General features: G+C 40.1%; 1 protein-coding gene across 5 annotated transcripts in view; it reads left to right on the forward strand.

Moving 5' to 3' along the window:
• The window catches only part of AGAP1 (ArfGAP with GTPase domain, ankyrin repeat and PH domain 1), a 565886-nt gene that overhangs the window by 350050 nt on the left and 200152 nt on the right, over positions 1-15684 (forward strand). For all 5 annotated transcript variants that reach the window (XM_019553775.1, XM_019553777.1, XM_019553779.1 and 2 more), the window contains one exon: positions 14202-14306. In XM_019553775.1, coding sequence (XP_019409320.1) covers positions 14202-14306 — 105 coding nt within the window. The remainder of the gene's footprint in view (positions 1-14201; positions 14307-15684) is intronic.

Consider the following 15684-nt stretch of genomic DNA (forward strand, 5'->3'; position numbering starts at 1 on the left):
GAATTTACTCAAATAAACTATGCAGAATTGGACTGGGGGTGGAAAAAAGCTGCACCGATGTATGTTACACCAGTGCTTGCCATTTGTCCACAGCCTACACTAAGGTAGCAGACAGTTTCCAAATTCTTTTACTCAAAACTAGTAACCATAACCGCCCTGGGATAGGAAGCTCATACATAGGAGTTTCACACTCAGTGCCACTGTATTTAGTGTTGTTTTCAGAATCCTGGTTCATGGATGCATCCTGGACATGATAGAAGACCTGTACATGCTTTCATGATAAAAGATGGCTCTAATTTAAGTGGATAGCACACAAAAGTGGAATTGTATTACACAGGTTGTCAAGTCTAGTGTGTATAAGTGTGTTATACTCAGCAGCTGAGTGAATGCTAGCCCCAGAGGGAAGCAGGCAGTCCTGGCTTGTGAATGACATCCAACAGAATCATGTTCTCTTTGTTCTTACCGGCTGCAGCAGCAAAGCATAGTGGTAGGGATAATTTGGAGGCTGTCTCTAGTTCTGCCACATTTTAAGCAACCCAGCATTGGCTACAGATGACATGAGATCAAAACTAGTAAGTTGGACCTCTGGATCTGTCATGAGACAGGCATTGGCCATGTTTCAGAGCTTGTTCTTGCCATGTAGTATGGCATCTGGAGGTGACGTTAGGCTTCCAAGAGGAATTTTCCAAATTGGGGGAGGGTTCTCTTGAGGCAAGATGACTTGATAGATAAAACTCATTAAACAAGGGTAGATGTCACGTACCTTAGAGCAGATTCTATGAGGTGATTATCTTCAAATGTCAAACAGGTAATGTTAAACATAACTGGCAGCCAGAACAGTCCACCATTTTATATGTGGTTTAATTCAGTAGAGTGTTTTAGTCCTGCATGAGAAGAGCTGAACCTCACCAAGGACCTGTATTCTGCTACAGAAGAGCACAAGGTAGGCTCTGAAGTTTCACAGGCTTTGGATCCAGATCCAATCTGTCTTTTCAGAAAAAAGTTCAGCTCTTTGGTCTTTTTGTCATTTAAGGAAAAGCAGATGGAAACTGTCTTGGACACTTTGGTTTAAGATTTTTTTTACAGTAGTGTGCCATATTCTTTATGTTAGCATTCAGGATTTCTAAATGTTCTCAGGTCTTGATTTGTAGTGCTGGATACATGCTAATTAAAAATCTGGTATTGGTAGTGGTGTTAGGCCATTTTTAAGAGGTTAACAAGAATCAGTGCTGAAACTGAGCCTTGAGGCACTCCATTGTTCTGGTGCCTCCAAAACTCGTTTTGTCAAAATGAACCTTGAAACCAGCAGTCTTCTCATGGCTGGGACAGTCTATTGTGACAGGGTTGATAGTTGTTTGTATAGTAAATCTGTATGACAAATCATGTTAAGAACAGCAGTAACATACAGAAATAATGTGCCCATCTTCTGCCTTCTGCTTTTCCTGTCCATGCATTGTATACCATCTATAGGTGATACTGAGGTTTCTTAGAGGAATTTGCAAGCCATGTCCACTAATGGTGGTGAGTGTCAGTCCTTGATCAAAAGTACTGCAATTTGGTCTGAAGCCTGCTTTGACTTATTCAGGATACCATCAACAGTAGAAAAGATCCTTTTGAATGAGAACATTTCCAAGTTTATGTTCTTCCTTGAGTTGTAGCAAAGCTTTTGCTTTGGCTTTGCCAGATCTTAAATATTCTATGCTCTTCTGTGATGATGGCTAGCCAGTGTCCAGCATTTCCTCTAAGCTGGGTGGCATGTACAGCCACGCAGGTATGCTCATGCTGCGCTGTCAGGCATGCCTGTGTGGCAGCACATGCTGCACAGCTTAGAGGGAATGCTGCCACTGTCTGCTGGTTCTTTGGATTTTTCTCAGGAAACTGAGGCAGAAGTAAGCAAGCCTGTTTTTTAGTGTTTTAATAGCTTGGTGATACTTCCATCTTTTGGTTTCAGGAGTTTGCTGCTACTGCTGGCACTTTTTTTCCCCCCACTTTTCCTTTAAAACATTTTGCCCCATGTGCTCTGCAACATTTATCAGATGGTAACAATGCTGTTTGGAGAGACTCAGTGACACTGTAGTGAAGTCTTCTGAGCAGCACGAGTTTTCCCTATTAATGACTAAACTTTGTAACTAGATTGTGACATGTAGCCTACTCCTGTTTTGCTGTCTAAAAGTGCACAATAAAACCATAATTTGCTGAAAAATAATAAAGGACAACACAGTTCTGCAGGGGATAGAATTGGGTAATGTCTCAAGACATGACTATGGCTCATTTGGCAAGAAGGAAGAGCATAAGGCAGATGTTGTAGCTTATTGGTAACCGTCTTTCATAAGGGGTTCCAAGATGAGAGGGCAGGCGGCAAATATTCCTCTAGATGATTATACCCAAGAGTGATTTCTTTGGCTTATATTTGAATGGAAAAACACCCTTTGTCATGAGCTGGTAGATACTAAAAACACACCTGTTCCATGGTGGCAAATATTCCCGCATACACTTTCACTGTCCTCTCTGGTAACGAAAGTCATGACCAAAAGAGAAACATTCTATAAGCCTTGTAGCTCATTAGTGACTAAGAAAAGGGGTTAGCTCTTCATCCTTGGCCCATGTTCTGTCATAGGGTATAAACCCGACACCTTCATTATTTGGCTGTTTTCCCTGCCAATGGAGGAATATTCTGCAGGTGGGAGGTGATTTGACTATAAAAGCTTGGACCCAGACAGTCCTTATCTCTTGGGATGGCTTCTGATTGATCTGTTACTAACAGATGTAACTTAAAGTATCTGCTCAATTCTTTTAGGAATCAAAACTGAGAAGAGAGTTTATGACAGATATTTGGCTACTTCACTGAATATAGCTTGACTAAACCAGCAATCTGACACTTGCTTTTAAAATGGAATGTAAAACAAGGGATCACAAGAGTCCTGGTGCACATAACATAAAGAGCCAAGCAATCCATTTGGTGTTTAATCTTTTTTTTAAACTGGTGGAACCACCAATGTGTGCCCCCTTCTGAGTTCATGTCTTGCTGGCTTTTGTCCAAGAACAAACCACATGTTAATGACTAATTGATTCTCGGTTGTTTGATTAAGATACCATTCTTGTAAAACCATAGTCAGGTTTATTTTGTACAGCGTGTTACACATTCATAAAGGTTAACTACTAATCGCCATAGATTTTGTGGAAAGGTACTGGCTAGTTCCATTTAATCAGGCCTCCCAATAAAGTCATGCCCATCTTTTTACTCAGTCACATAAGTTCACTTGGTCAGTGGACTAAAACTCTTGGCACAGCTGTTTCACTTCATTGCGCAAAATGCACATGGCCCATTGTCATGCGTGTTCATCGTGAGGGACAACAGATGACGTGTTGCATGCTTGCAGAGATGTGCCCCCCAAAATCTCCAGAGCATGTCTCTGTAAGCAGAGAATCCCTGAGATTACCCAAGGCACATCTCTGTAAGTGGGGAAAACTGGGTAGGTGCCTTTGGGGCTTGATGGGCCCATTCCTACCTGGGAATTCCCAGGGTGCTCATGACTGGGCCTCTGCAGCTCTAGGAGCACCAACCTGGGGTATTTGTAGTTTGTGGGCAGCCCTGGGCTTCCTGCACTCTCTTATCATAAAGCAAACAGACATCTGGCACAATAAAGCAGCACAAAGTATTACTCCATTTTGTCTTGGGCACAGATTTGTGTGTTGGTGGTGAGACAGGGTATAAACATCTATTTGCTTTTGCCTTGGGTCGCCATAAAAGCTGTTACGCCAGCATAAAGGCGATGTCTTGTATCCAGCCTTAGAACAACTGGCTTTTAGTTTTAATTTGACATAGATTTGGTTGTCCAAATCAACCAGGTGTAAGTGCTGTTTCAAGTAGAAATTCAGGTAGAAAATCTGGTGTTTATATTTGAAGTATTTATTTGTTTATGTGTTTATATTTTTGTATTGCCTGGCATGGAACCTAAGATCATGTCTTAAAGTGGTCTCCTCTATTCTGAGTGAATGCCACAAATGCCCCAAAAGACTCTTATTCAACATACAAAATCTGTGAGTGGTCAGCTTGGGCAGTTTGGCCACTGAATAACATAAATATGAAGACAGGTGCTGTGAGACTCAAATATTGCAGCTGTGGAAGTATCTTCGCATCTCTAACAAAACTCCCAGTAGATTCATACAGTGCAACCTTTTTAAAGGAGTTGCTTGACTTTGTCCGCACTCATTATTATTTATACTTGTGACAAAATCAAGGTTTTTCTTAGCTATGTTAAAGAACTTTGATGTTAAGAATGCCCCAGCTTTCGTACTCCTGAGGTATATTTTTCTGGATTATTTTACCTGTTTTCCTTGTTTTTCATAACTGTTTTGGCACTGGTGATCCCACCATTCTGTTGCTTTGTGGCTTGCTTGTTACAGTTTTTCTGTTGTGATGGCTTACACCACTTATGAATAACTCTCCAAAAGACTAACTAGTACTGTAGTTTCAGGAACAACCTTAAATGTAGAAAACAGGAAAACATTTATGTGTATCCTTGTACTCAGCAGGTATGCTGCAATGGTCAATCTCTAGATATCTGTTTTCTTCCCTTGGGAGTTGAAGTTGAATGCTTTCTCTAGCTTTTTGCTCCAGTGAATTGATGCTTAGAGCAAGAGTGACTACCGTCACCTTAGCAGAGGCATGTATACACTGCTTACTGGTGAGCTGGTTTAATGTCTGTAGAACTGCGAAGCTGTGGGAGTTACTGCCAATCACATACTGGAAGTATGGTCTCTAGGAGCGGAGACATAATTAGACATTCTGAGAGCAGAAATTGCAGGTTAAGAAATTTCCCCCTGCTCAGTGGGACAAAATAGTCTGCTGTGGTACAATTTATTTTAAGAGAACACAAAACTTAACAAGCAGTATTGCTGAATTTCATGGTGTAACCACATGATTTTCCCAATGCATATTCATAGCACTCATCAGTTTGAAGGGAAGCAGATGCTTTATAGACCAGAATTCATTCAGAATTCAGAATATGATAAAATGGTATTTCTATTGTATTTATTAACGGGGAAAATGAAAATGGGCGATTCATAGAGCTGCTAGTTGCTAATCACTGTGACTCCTGAAGAGAGGGTAAAATTAAGTATTTTTGCTATTTATAATTATGTGAAAGATTCCCAATTTAATTCTGCCAAAATATCATCAAGATAAGACTATGGGCCAGTTAGGTTTTTCGGGCATGGGGTACGCTAGGTCTGCACGTTATAAATATCTCAGTGATGGAAATGGTGTAATTATTCCTTTAAACTTGCATTCGTTTTTCAGATGTTGAACATTTCGGATGAAATCATGGGTGCCACTGCAGTTAAGGTCCTGTAATTTGTTCCTCACTCATCACAGAGAATATTTAAACTCATTATATGAGAACTATTTAAACTTTTTTAAATGTTGCAGTTGGAGACATGGAACTTAAAATACATATAACCTAAAATAAATTCATGATGGCTTTGCCATTGACTTCCATTTAAAGCTGCTTAAGCAGCTAAGGATTGTTGCTTAAGGGAAAGGATTCTTAAATTCTACTTCAGCTGATAACTGGATATTCCAGCTGACCTGGTTTATAGAATATGTACTAGTCACTTGACCAGGAGCTAACCATTTTATGTGCATTCGATCTCACATGGGAGTCTTGTTATTAACTACTCTGATTGTCACCATAATGATCAGGATGCTGAGCTTGATAGTGGTCTGTAACTTCTGCTGGTGCCTTGAAGCTCAACGACAGAGGCTGATTGGCTCAGTTAGGGCCCCAGTCTCTTAACAGCAAATGCAATCAATAAATCTTTGTTGGTAAATAATTGCTATTGAACAGAGTTTTAATATAAATTTATGAGCGGTGTTTTATCACAGCTTGGGGCTACAGCAGGCCACTGAGTGATGGATTTCAGATAACACTTACATTCATTACATTAACTTTGTAAGTTATTTAAAGCTTGTACACTTAACATTGCTTTTGGCTTGCAATGACCTCCTGGGACTAGACACAGAATACACATTACTAATAAAGAGATAGCAATACAGACAGACAGTTCCTGTTTTTTGCACAACAAAAAAGTTCCTTAAGCAAAAACCAAGAAATGACGTACATGTATGCTAACCAAAGTATTTTTCCTCATAGCTCACTAAAACTACAAATAGCACTCTTTAGGATTAAATACTGTAGATAGGAAACATCCCACTATTAGAGCCACAGTTGCAGTTTTTGGAGAAGGTGGTAAAATATAATTTGAAGTGTTAAATTATTTTCATAGATGGTGAGCAAATTGGAAGTGTTAAATCCTGAAAATATTGAGTCTTTAAGCTTGGGGCACCCACACTTAATTTTAGTGCTAAAATTCAAGAATGAATAAAGTAAAAAAATTGAAGTATTTATCTGGATCAGTTGTCACGATAAATAATGATACCTGATCAGTGAAAGTTATTTTTTTTAGAAAAGATGGGTTTAATAAGTAGTATCTTGAAATAGAAATTATGATTTATTTAGGCTCACTATTTATGGCCTAGAGATAAAACATGAGATTTGTTCGGTGCGGGATGTTAAAATAGCCTTGGAAGCAAAGTCATTTGGCCTGCTCTGAGCTCTGTACCACTACTTCTGGACAGCCATCGGTCCTGAGGTCTAAAGCTAGCTTGGATATATTGTCATTATACCTTAATCACTAATTTGAATGCTTTGTAAACATCTCCTTAGCTCACTCCATTTCAGTCAAGCTTAACACTAAATCATGATCTTAAAAACCTGTGTTTTTCTTTTGTTTGATGTATCTATTTAAAATCCAGTTTATGCTGAAGTGTGTTTTTAGCTGTTCTAAACTGCCCTCGACAGATCATTTCTCAAGATCATTCCATAGAGTTGTCACATTTTTACATTAAAAGCAGGTATGACTTTGTATTTTTGTTTGGCAAAGTATAGTGTAATAAAAGCAGTACTTGTGTAAGAAAGGCATAAAATTGCCGTTAGAGCAATATAGTAATTCTAAATAATGTTCACTAACTTAATGGCATAGGAAGCAAGCTTGTGTATTTTCCCACTTGACCTTTGTTTCCTCTTATTTCTTGTGCCAGTATTCCTTGTCTTTTTTCAACAAATACATTATATAAATATAAAGTGAAATGATTCATTCAGACTCATTTTGCCATTTTATAAAGAAGGGCCTCTTCTGTTATGTATCAAAAAGGTGTAGAAGGAATAGAAAAAGCTTTAGGCTTTGTTATCCTCTTAAAGATGGTGCACAGGGGAGTTGTAGTTTTTTGCTCTTCCACCTTTTTCTGCTGCATACACAGGCTAGAGCAGGGGCATCTAAACTGTGACCTAGAAGCTCTAAATGTGGCAATTAGGAAAACGTTCACGTGCTTAGGGATTGCAAATAGGCTCCTGAATCAGTACTCTAGCACTTTGAAAGTAAAATGTCTGAAATAGCCCTGTTGTTATGAGAAGCAGGTAGCAGGTACCATTTCTTTTGTAGGTTAAGGAGCACTCTGATAAGCAGGTACCTTTTTTTTTTCCTCTGTAGCTTTTTGTAGCCACTGAGCTCATTCCTATTTGGCTGGAAAGGAAAGAGAAGGTAGTTCCGTTCCTAGCTTCCTTCCCCGCATAATATTACAACAGGCTATTCTTGTAGCTGGAGAGGTGGCTATCAAATGGTGATTCCCCTTCTGAGCCATGTAAAACAACCAGCCACACCTTGCTGATTTTTGTCATGGTGAAAGCGCAGTCTGGGAATTGCTTTAACTTCTGCTTCCTGCCTTGTATCTGCAAAGGACTATGCATCAGCACAGCATGCCAACTATACTTTCTGGCATTTTGGGTACTGGACTTCAGGGAGAAATGTGTACCAGTCCATTGCACTAGTTGCTGAGATGGTCCTGACAAAGAAATTGTGAATATTTTGTGAAAATAACTGTCCTGGTTCACTTTAGACAGAACAAACCACAACAGCTTTTTCCGTGAACTGAAAGTGGTTCAGCTGAAATGGAACACATACCATACTTATCCAAGTCCAAGGCAGCTTGAAATTTAAGAGGGCCAGCAATAATTGGATTCTGTTCAGGGAAAATGATAAATTTGTTATCATTTTCCATGTATAGGATCTAATTATGGGAGAATCATCTAAAATTTGTCCTGCTGTACTGCTGTGGCAGAGAAAGCAGTGGTGGGGGGCAAAAGACCAGACCCCAATCCTTTGTCCCCACTAATTGCCCCTCCCCACCCTTTGCCCGCCTGTGCCTGTCCCCTCCCAGTGCCTGCCACCTGCCCACTAACTGTCCCCCTATCACTTCTGCTGTCGGCCCCCTGCCACTTATCCCTTTCCATCCCTGCTCTCACGTGCCCCCAGCCCATATCATCTGTCCCTCTGCCATGGGCCCCACTTAACTCCTGCCCCTTGCCCCCCCCATGCCTGTGTCTGAACCCGGTACCTACTCCTCCTACTACTTGTCCTCCCCTGCCCCCACCCATATGACTGTGCTTGACCCCAGCTGCCTCTCCTATCTCCCCGCACTGCTTACCTTCTGGGCAACTCTGGTTCCAGTTCTAGGCAATCAGAGGCCCTGGCCCAGCCAGGAAGAAGCAACAACAGCAGCTCTGGGTCTGGCCCGGTCAGTATCTGAGCTGGACTGAAGGGGGGGTGGGCTGGGGGTTGTGTGGTCTCTCCCCTATGCTCCCCCAAACCACAAAATGCATACCTCCCCCATGTGGTTCTCCCTCCCCCACTCAGTCTCCTCTACTTTCCTTCCACTGTGTTCCTCCTCCCTTGCTACACAAGCCGCCCTCACCCAGGGCAGGCCACAGCTCAGCTCTGACTTCACTCCAGAGCCAAACCAGAGCTGAGCCGGCACCTGCTCTGGGTCAGTATTTGAACCTAAAACAGGGCTTTTTTCCCCATGTGCGTTGGGATGTAAAACCTTGTCTTGGATTTGAATAAATGTAGTATTTTTGGTGTGTGAATTTCTTAACTTTGTCAAGCTAGATCAAAGTAAAAAAAGATTAAATGGTTCATTTTGAAATGTTGCGAGAGAGGAAAGTAGTTGTGTTAGTCTGAAGTCATGCAAAAGGTAGGGCAGGGTGGCATCTTAGGGCAGTTATACACGTGCTCCGGGAATAGGGTGGGGGCACTTTAATCAGAGCGGCTTTGAGAGCCACTCTAATTAAAGCACCTGAAGCATCGCATGGATCAGCATCCCTACACTGAAAAATGGCAGTGGGCGTGCTTTAACTAAAGCTCGTCGAATGAGTTTTAGTTAAAGCACCCCCACCACATTTTTCAGTGTGGGGACACTGATACACATGACACTGGTGTCTGATGAAATGCAGTAATTACCACACTCAGTTAATTACAGCGCATTGGAGCACGCACACTGCACATGTATAAACGTCCATAGAGACTAACTGGTTTAGAGAGGCAAGAGCTTTCATAGTCAACAACCTGTTTTGTCAGAATATTTGAAAATGTTGAAACAAAACATTCCAGTTCTTCGTAAAATCTTCTTTTTGTTATTCAGAAATATTTTCTGAATTCACCTGGTCTTATAATATGTTAGGCTGCCTTAAAAGTCCATTTATGCAAATTTGTCTAAAAGATTTATCTAGCTTTAGATAAGTAATGGTTTCCCTTCTCTCTTCCCTTCTATAAAAATTCAGTGGAACAAAGAATATGGGAGACTCTATTCTAAAAGTTTTATTGTCACTCATTAATTTTTTGAAAAGAACATGTTTGGGTTTGTGACTGAAAAGACTTTACAGCAGCAGAATTTCAGAATGAACCAGCACCACTTTTGGCAGAGCTGAAATTCCCTAAATGAGGACTTGGGTATAAATGACATGTTTCTAATTTTATATCTTCAGCTGATGCTTTTGATACTGAGAAACTGTCTTTTGTGGGAATATTAATACTGGAACCAGTATTGGAATGTATTTTGTGTATACAATGAGTTTTAAAAGCTTTACAAAGTAAGCCAGTGGTGCTCAACATTTTTAGACTCAAGGCACCCCTTGCTAGACTCAAAGCACCCCTTGGAAAATCTCAGCTCTTCGTTTTCACATAATTTTTGACTGCAGAAATATAATAGTGCAGCTCTTTCATTGCAAAGAATTCAGAAAGATCACAACAGGTCAGAGTGCTTTTAACACTCTCATTCCATTTTTAAATGGTTTATCTTGTGAATAGTGTTTTCACACTACCTGTGCTAGTGTTGTGGGATCCATGGCACCTTTGAAAGGATCTCCAAGCACCTTAGGGTGCTGTGGCACTCTGGTTGAAAATCAGTGACGTAGGCTATGCCTTTACGCTCAAACTCTCTATATTTAATAGAGAAATTGTTGCAAATAGCATGATGCTCCAAATTGTGCTGAAATGGTGACAGCTCTGATAGTGGTGAATTTGAACTGGAGCCCCAGATCTACTTCATTGCAGAGTTTGGGAATATTCACATCCAGAGCTGACTCTAGTCTTGAATATGTGCTATATCGTATGTTATCTTATTTTTCCTTCATATTTAGTTGGTTGCTGTTTTTCCTTAAGTGCAGAAATATTGATTGTTCTACTGTGTATTGAGCACGTGCGCAAGTCAAAATAGCTTGTGAAGTTTGTATTTGGTCTGATGGAACCTATGGTTATTATTAGGTATGCATACTTTTTTTATTCAGCTAAATAAAAATCATGTGGCAGAGGGATACACTAACTCTTTTTCTTCCTGTTGTATAATTATTATAACAACCTTTTTACATGGGGATTGTTTGGAGTACCATATCTATGTACCATTAGGCTTTTGTAACTCCACAAAATATTTTAGGTTTCTCCTGTGCCTTGTACCTTCTTCTGGAAGTATGTTTCAGTTTTTGCTTTATTTCCTGGCATTTATTAATGCACCTAATTCCTCTTAAGTTAAGCTGATTTCTTCAGTTTGATTCGTATATTGAGGTTACACTTGTCAGAAGTTTTTGCATGCAGTATTTGTCAGGCATTACACTTGTCAGAGGTTTTTGCATGCAGTATTTGTTTAAGATTATTTCTGTTGTATAATACAAAGAATGTTTGCTATAGCACACACAAAATATGTCGCAACTTTTTTTTAAAAGATACACAGATAAGCAGATAATATGCCTCAGTCATTCCTATTACATATGTTTAATACTTAGTAGAACCTGACCCTACCTAAAAGTCCAGTGGAGTCCTTAAAAACAGTCAAGCAAAGACCTGTCTCACCACCATTTTGACTGATATGTCAAGGTGATGACTTCATCTGGATCCATAAAATGGAATTTTCTAATTCACAAATGGAAGAGTAGCAAAGTTTCTACCTTGTCAAATCCAGGTGAATATTGAATATTTTATTGTCATCACAATGCATTGAGTTTATAATTTGGTTTAACTATGCTCCCATAATAGTAACAAGTTTTACCTATAGCTACAGGACATTCAAAAAGTTGTGAAATGTAATTCTACCTTTTTTAAACTTCAAAGATAATGGAAAGAAAAAATTGTCAGTATGTGATTTTGGGCTTAATTCCCTTTAAAGTGTTTTAGGAATAAGCACTTCAGTACCCATGGGGGAAAGAGCTTTGGGGAAGTAAATTTTGATCCACATAACACAGTGATAATGAAAACTGAATTCTAGAGTATAAAAGATTGGAAAGGTGAAATGACAGATCACCTATTACAGACAAACATGGAAATCAAAGGCAGATGTAAGCTTTCATTTTTAATAGAAGAAAACAACCTCTCTTTCATGAGAAGACTCTGTAATTGGCGCACAAACCTCAAACTTCTGGAAGCATGTAAGAAGCTACTTCAGAACTCTGTACAATTTTTTAAAAGTTTGAGATCATGAGTACTAGAAGGTTACAACCAACAGTACAGAGAAAAACCTGACCCTCTAGAATATCAGAAAGTTAGATCTTCACATTGATGCCTAATTTCAGTTATGTGAAGACTGCTTCTGTATGCAGTGTCTTCCATAGCATGTTTGAATTCTCAAAGGTCACTTTGTGGCCTTTATCTAGGGAGTGTGTCCAGTAAAGGGCAATTATGACCATAGGGTCTTCCCTGTGGAAATATCTTGATGGTTGCTAAAGGAATATTATGGGTCCATCTGGACTGTGGCACACGGGGTTTAGTTGAGGATTAAGTATCTCAGTGTTTCAGGGAGGGAGCCAGTTTTCTGAGGCAGTGGAGCAGTTCTAATTGTGCAGTGGCACGGGACTGACCCTTATCCCTTTATTGTTGGGATTCAGTCTGGAGTGACGTAATTTTATAAAGCAATCTGTTGATGAAGTAAGTATATAGCACAAGTACTCTAAGTGTATTATTCTTCAGAAGTGTACTATTTCCAGTTACTGTGAATTTGCACAACTTCATGTATTTCCTGCTTCATTTTCCGTATACTAATATTGAGTGATTTCATTTCATTTACTGGAAGCTTTCTTCAATCATATTTATAAGGGAAAACTTACACATATTTTACTTCATATTGCTGGTTATGGCTAGGTTTAATTTAATGAGCATAAAATATTAATTTTTGTTTCAACTGTTTTCTGTAGCTGCAGAGAGCCCATAGTTAGTACAAGATTTGCCGATTTATAGGTATTTGTTAATACAAAATGGTTAGAGTCTAGACAGTAGTTTGATGCAGTCATAGAATTATGCTGGAGTAAGAAGTTTAACTGGGAAAAATCATTTTCCAATTTATTCTATTTAGCATTTAGATTAAGTAATACATTCTAGATTATTTTGGATCAGAAGCAAATTTATGCATAAGGATTACCTTGGTTTAACCTAATAGTATAGGTGGTAATTCACTGAATTTTTTCCAAAATGCTTACTTATCTTATTTTTAGTTTAAAATAAATTGGCTAGAATTTCTGTAACTTTGTAATCTAGATACGATGAATTTTGAAAATTTAAACTGTGGCATGTAAAATGCTAACGTTCAGTGGAAGAAGTGTTTAGGCCTAGTGATTGTCCAAATATAATTTCTCCTTTTTACTCATACTGGAAACCTTTGGTGGTAGTGCTAGTTATGGAAAGGTGTAACTTTCAATATTTTTCCAGCAAGTGTTAAAACTGCCAGTGATATGTGAAGTATACTATAAACTAATGTTTTTCTTTTGGCTTTTTGTTGGTTCTATTCCTTTTCCTATGTATTTTGCTAAATTCCAGCTCTTTGTAAATTCCTGTTTGGTTTGTCTGAATCTGGATTCATCAGCTTGCTTACAGATTTTGTTTTCTGTTAATGTTCTTGTTTGTCCTTGTTCCTCTTTTTTCTTCCAGTGTTGCTATACATTTACATTATTTTTAGTTCTTAATTACCTGTTTAATAATTCTGTCTTTAATCTCTTAATCTGCAGTAAATCATTTCCTGCATGTGTGCTCTCATTCTCTCTGCCACCCTTTGGGGAAAATAGTTGCTGTCATCCCTCCCAACCTATCCCTCCATCTGTGTTTTCATTTTATTCCCATGCTCCACTCTCAAGATTTCACTCACATACACAGCCTACTTTAGCTTTGTTTTCCCACAAGGATCGTTCCTGCTCTTGACACCTGTAGTGAGTACTGTTTCCTCTTACTAGAAAAAGTAGATGAAGGAAATTCTCTGCAGTGCCACATCATGGAAAAGAGAGAGAGAGCACACAAAACTATAAGTGTGATGTAGAAAAAGTCCAGCACTAACCACTCTGAATTCTTTGCCTGTGCAATAGCCAGTTCAGGAGAGGAAGCCACAAACAGCAGACAATGGAACCCATAATTGCATGGGAAATCCATGTTGCCTGACATTTGCTCAGCTTGAAATTCATTGTCATGGGCATAATCTGGTTCAGTACCACCAGTAAAATCTGAATTCCAAGGAAACTGTAATTCAATGCAAAATTTTCTGTTAATATGCTAGGTGGACAGAGTAACATTGAGGCAGATAAATACTTTGTTGGCTTAACCCACTTTACTGATTTAATGGAAGCAATATAGAAGAGTTGTGTTGTTACTTAAGTATGGTAATGCTGGTAGGCGTTGCTCCAGAGAGGAAACAAGCTGAGGGGCAGGGATACGGACACCAGCAGAGTACTAAAAAGATAGTAAATATGGCCTTTGTCTTTTGTCCTTTAATTAATGGTGTATGCAAAAGTTCATATGTTCATTCTTTTGTCTTTTATCTTTCTTCTTCCTGCCAGGGTATGCTGCTAAAGCGAAGTGGCAAATCATTGAATAAAGAGTGGAAGAAGAAATACGTTACATTGTGTGACAACGGTGTACTGACCTATCATCCCAGCTTACATGTAAGTATGTTATACTCTTTGCAGTCAGTTGTTGTCAGATTGCAGATCAAGTACTGTTAGCTGGGTTTCATTAAAACATCTATAAACATCCTGTCTCTGGTAGACAAAAAAAACACCCTTAAGCTATGAATCCCATGCTGTACAGTTCTATAGTGGAATTATACCTGTACATCCTAGATAACCTTCTTTTGTGCAGCTTACTAACAGTTCAGTAAATTCAACTTGATTTTATGTTTGTGTTTTTTCTGGACTTGCAAGAGAAACTGTAAGTAACAGGATTGTAAGAAATGCTATTTTGGCTTGGAAAAGGGGTTCCAAGTGCAGTAAATTATATTGTACTTTCTAAGGCTAATGTAGCTGTTTTTTGGTTGGCAGTGGCTGTGGCAGTTCAAAAATAATTAACTTTAGCACCTTCTAGATTTTATATTCCTTCAGAGTTTTTATATGTGCCATTAAAATATTTTCTGTTGCAAACTTTATTTCCGCAGCACTCCCAAAGGGATGAAAACATAAGGAGCCTTCCTTTCCCTTTAGTTCTGTGTAGCCATTATAGCACAGTCCACTATGGTTACATGGTCACTACTCCATAATAGTACTACCTGCTGGAGATGGAGATGTGGCACTGTTGTAGTTCTACCCCAGGGGTGGCCAAAATACAGCACATGAAGAGATTTTATCTAGCTTGTGGCGGGTCCCTTAGCCCTGCTCAGCCTGGACACGGGACAGTCCAAGCCGTGGTGCGTGCAGCTGGTCCTGCTATCCCCAGGCATGCAGCAGGGTGAGAGCAGCACAGCGGCTGGACTCCACTTCCTGGCAGCCTGGCAATGACTACTTCTGCCTGCTGTTGCTAGCTTCTCCACCAGTGCTGAACCCAGGCACCCCAGCCCATCTGTCCTGCACCCACTGCTGGGGACACCAGACAGAGACTGACCAAGATCCCTGTGGGCAGGGCATTTTCTGTCGGGTGGATGGGATGGGGCCGCGAGCAGTTGGAGGAATCGGCAAACCAGGGAGAAGGGTGGTGACAGCATGGAACCAAGGCCCAAGGCAGAGTCATGATCTACTCCCCACACAGCAGGGAATTGTAGGGAAAGGATCATAGCTCTGCTTCAGACCCAGGCCCTGCGTTTTCACTGCTCCATGATCCCAGCCTGGTCCCTACCTGTCCTGCTACCAGATACCACTCCCAGACACCGCTCCACCCGCCTCCTGCTCCATGGCCCCGTCCCATCTACCTGGCTAAGCTTGCCCTGCTCGTGCAGGTCCCATGGAGACCCCGCCTGTCTGCTCCATTCAGTACCCCTAGTGGTGGGTGCAGGACAGACAGACCTGGGACAGAAAATATCGATTGCCCTCACCATGCCAGGCCAGGTCAACA

This window comes from Crocodylus porosus, unplaced genomic scaffold, assembly GCF_001723895.1.
Source record: "Crocodylus porosus isolate Cpor-Errol unplaced genomic scaffold, CroPor_comp1, whole genome shotgun sequence".
In the NCBI taxonomy this organism is placed as follows: Eukaryota; Metazoa; Chordata; order Crocodylia; family Crocodylidae; genus Crocodylus; species Crocodylus porosus.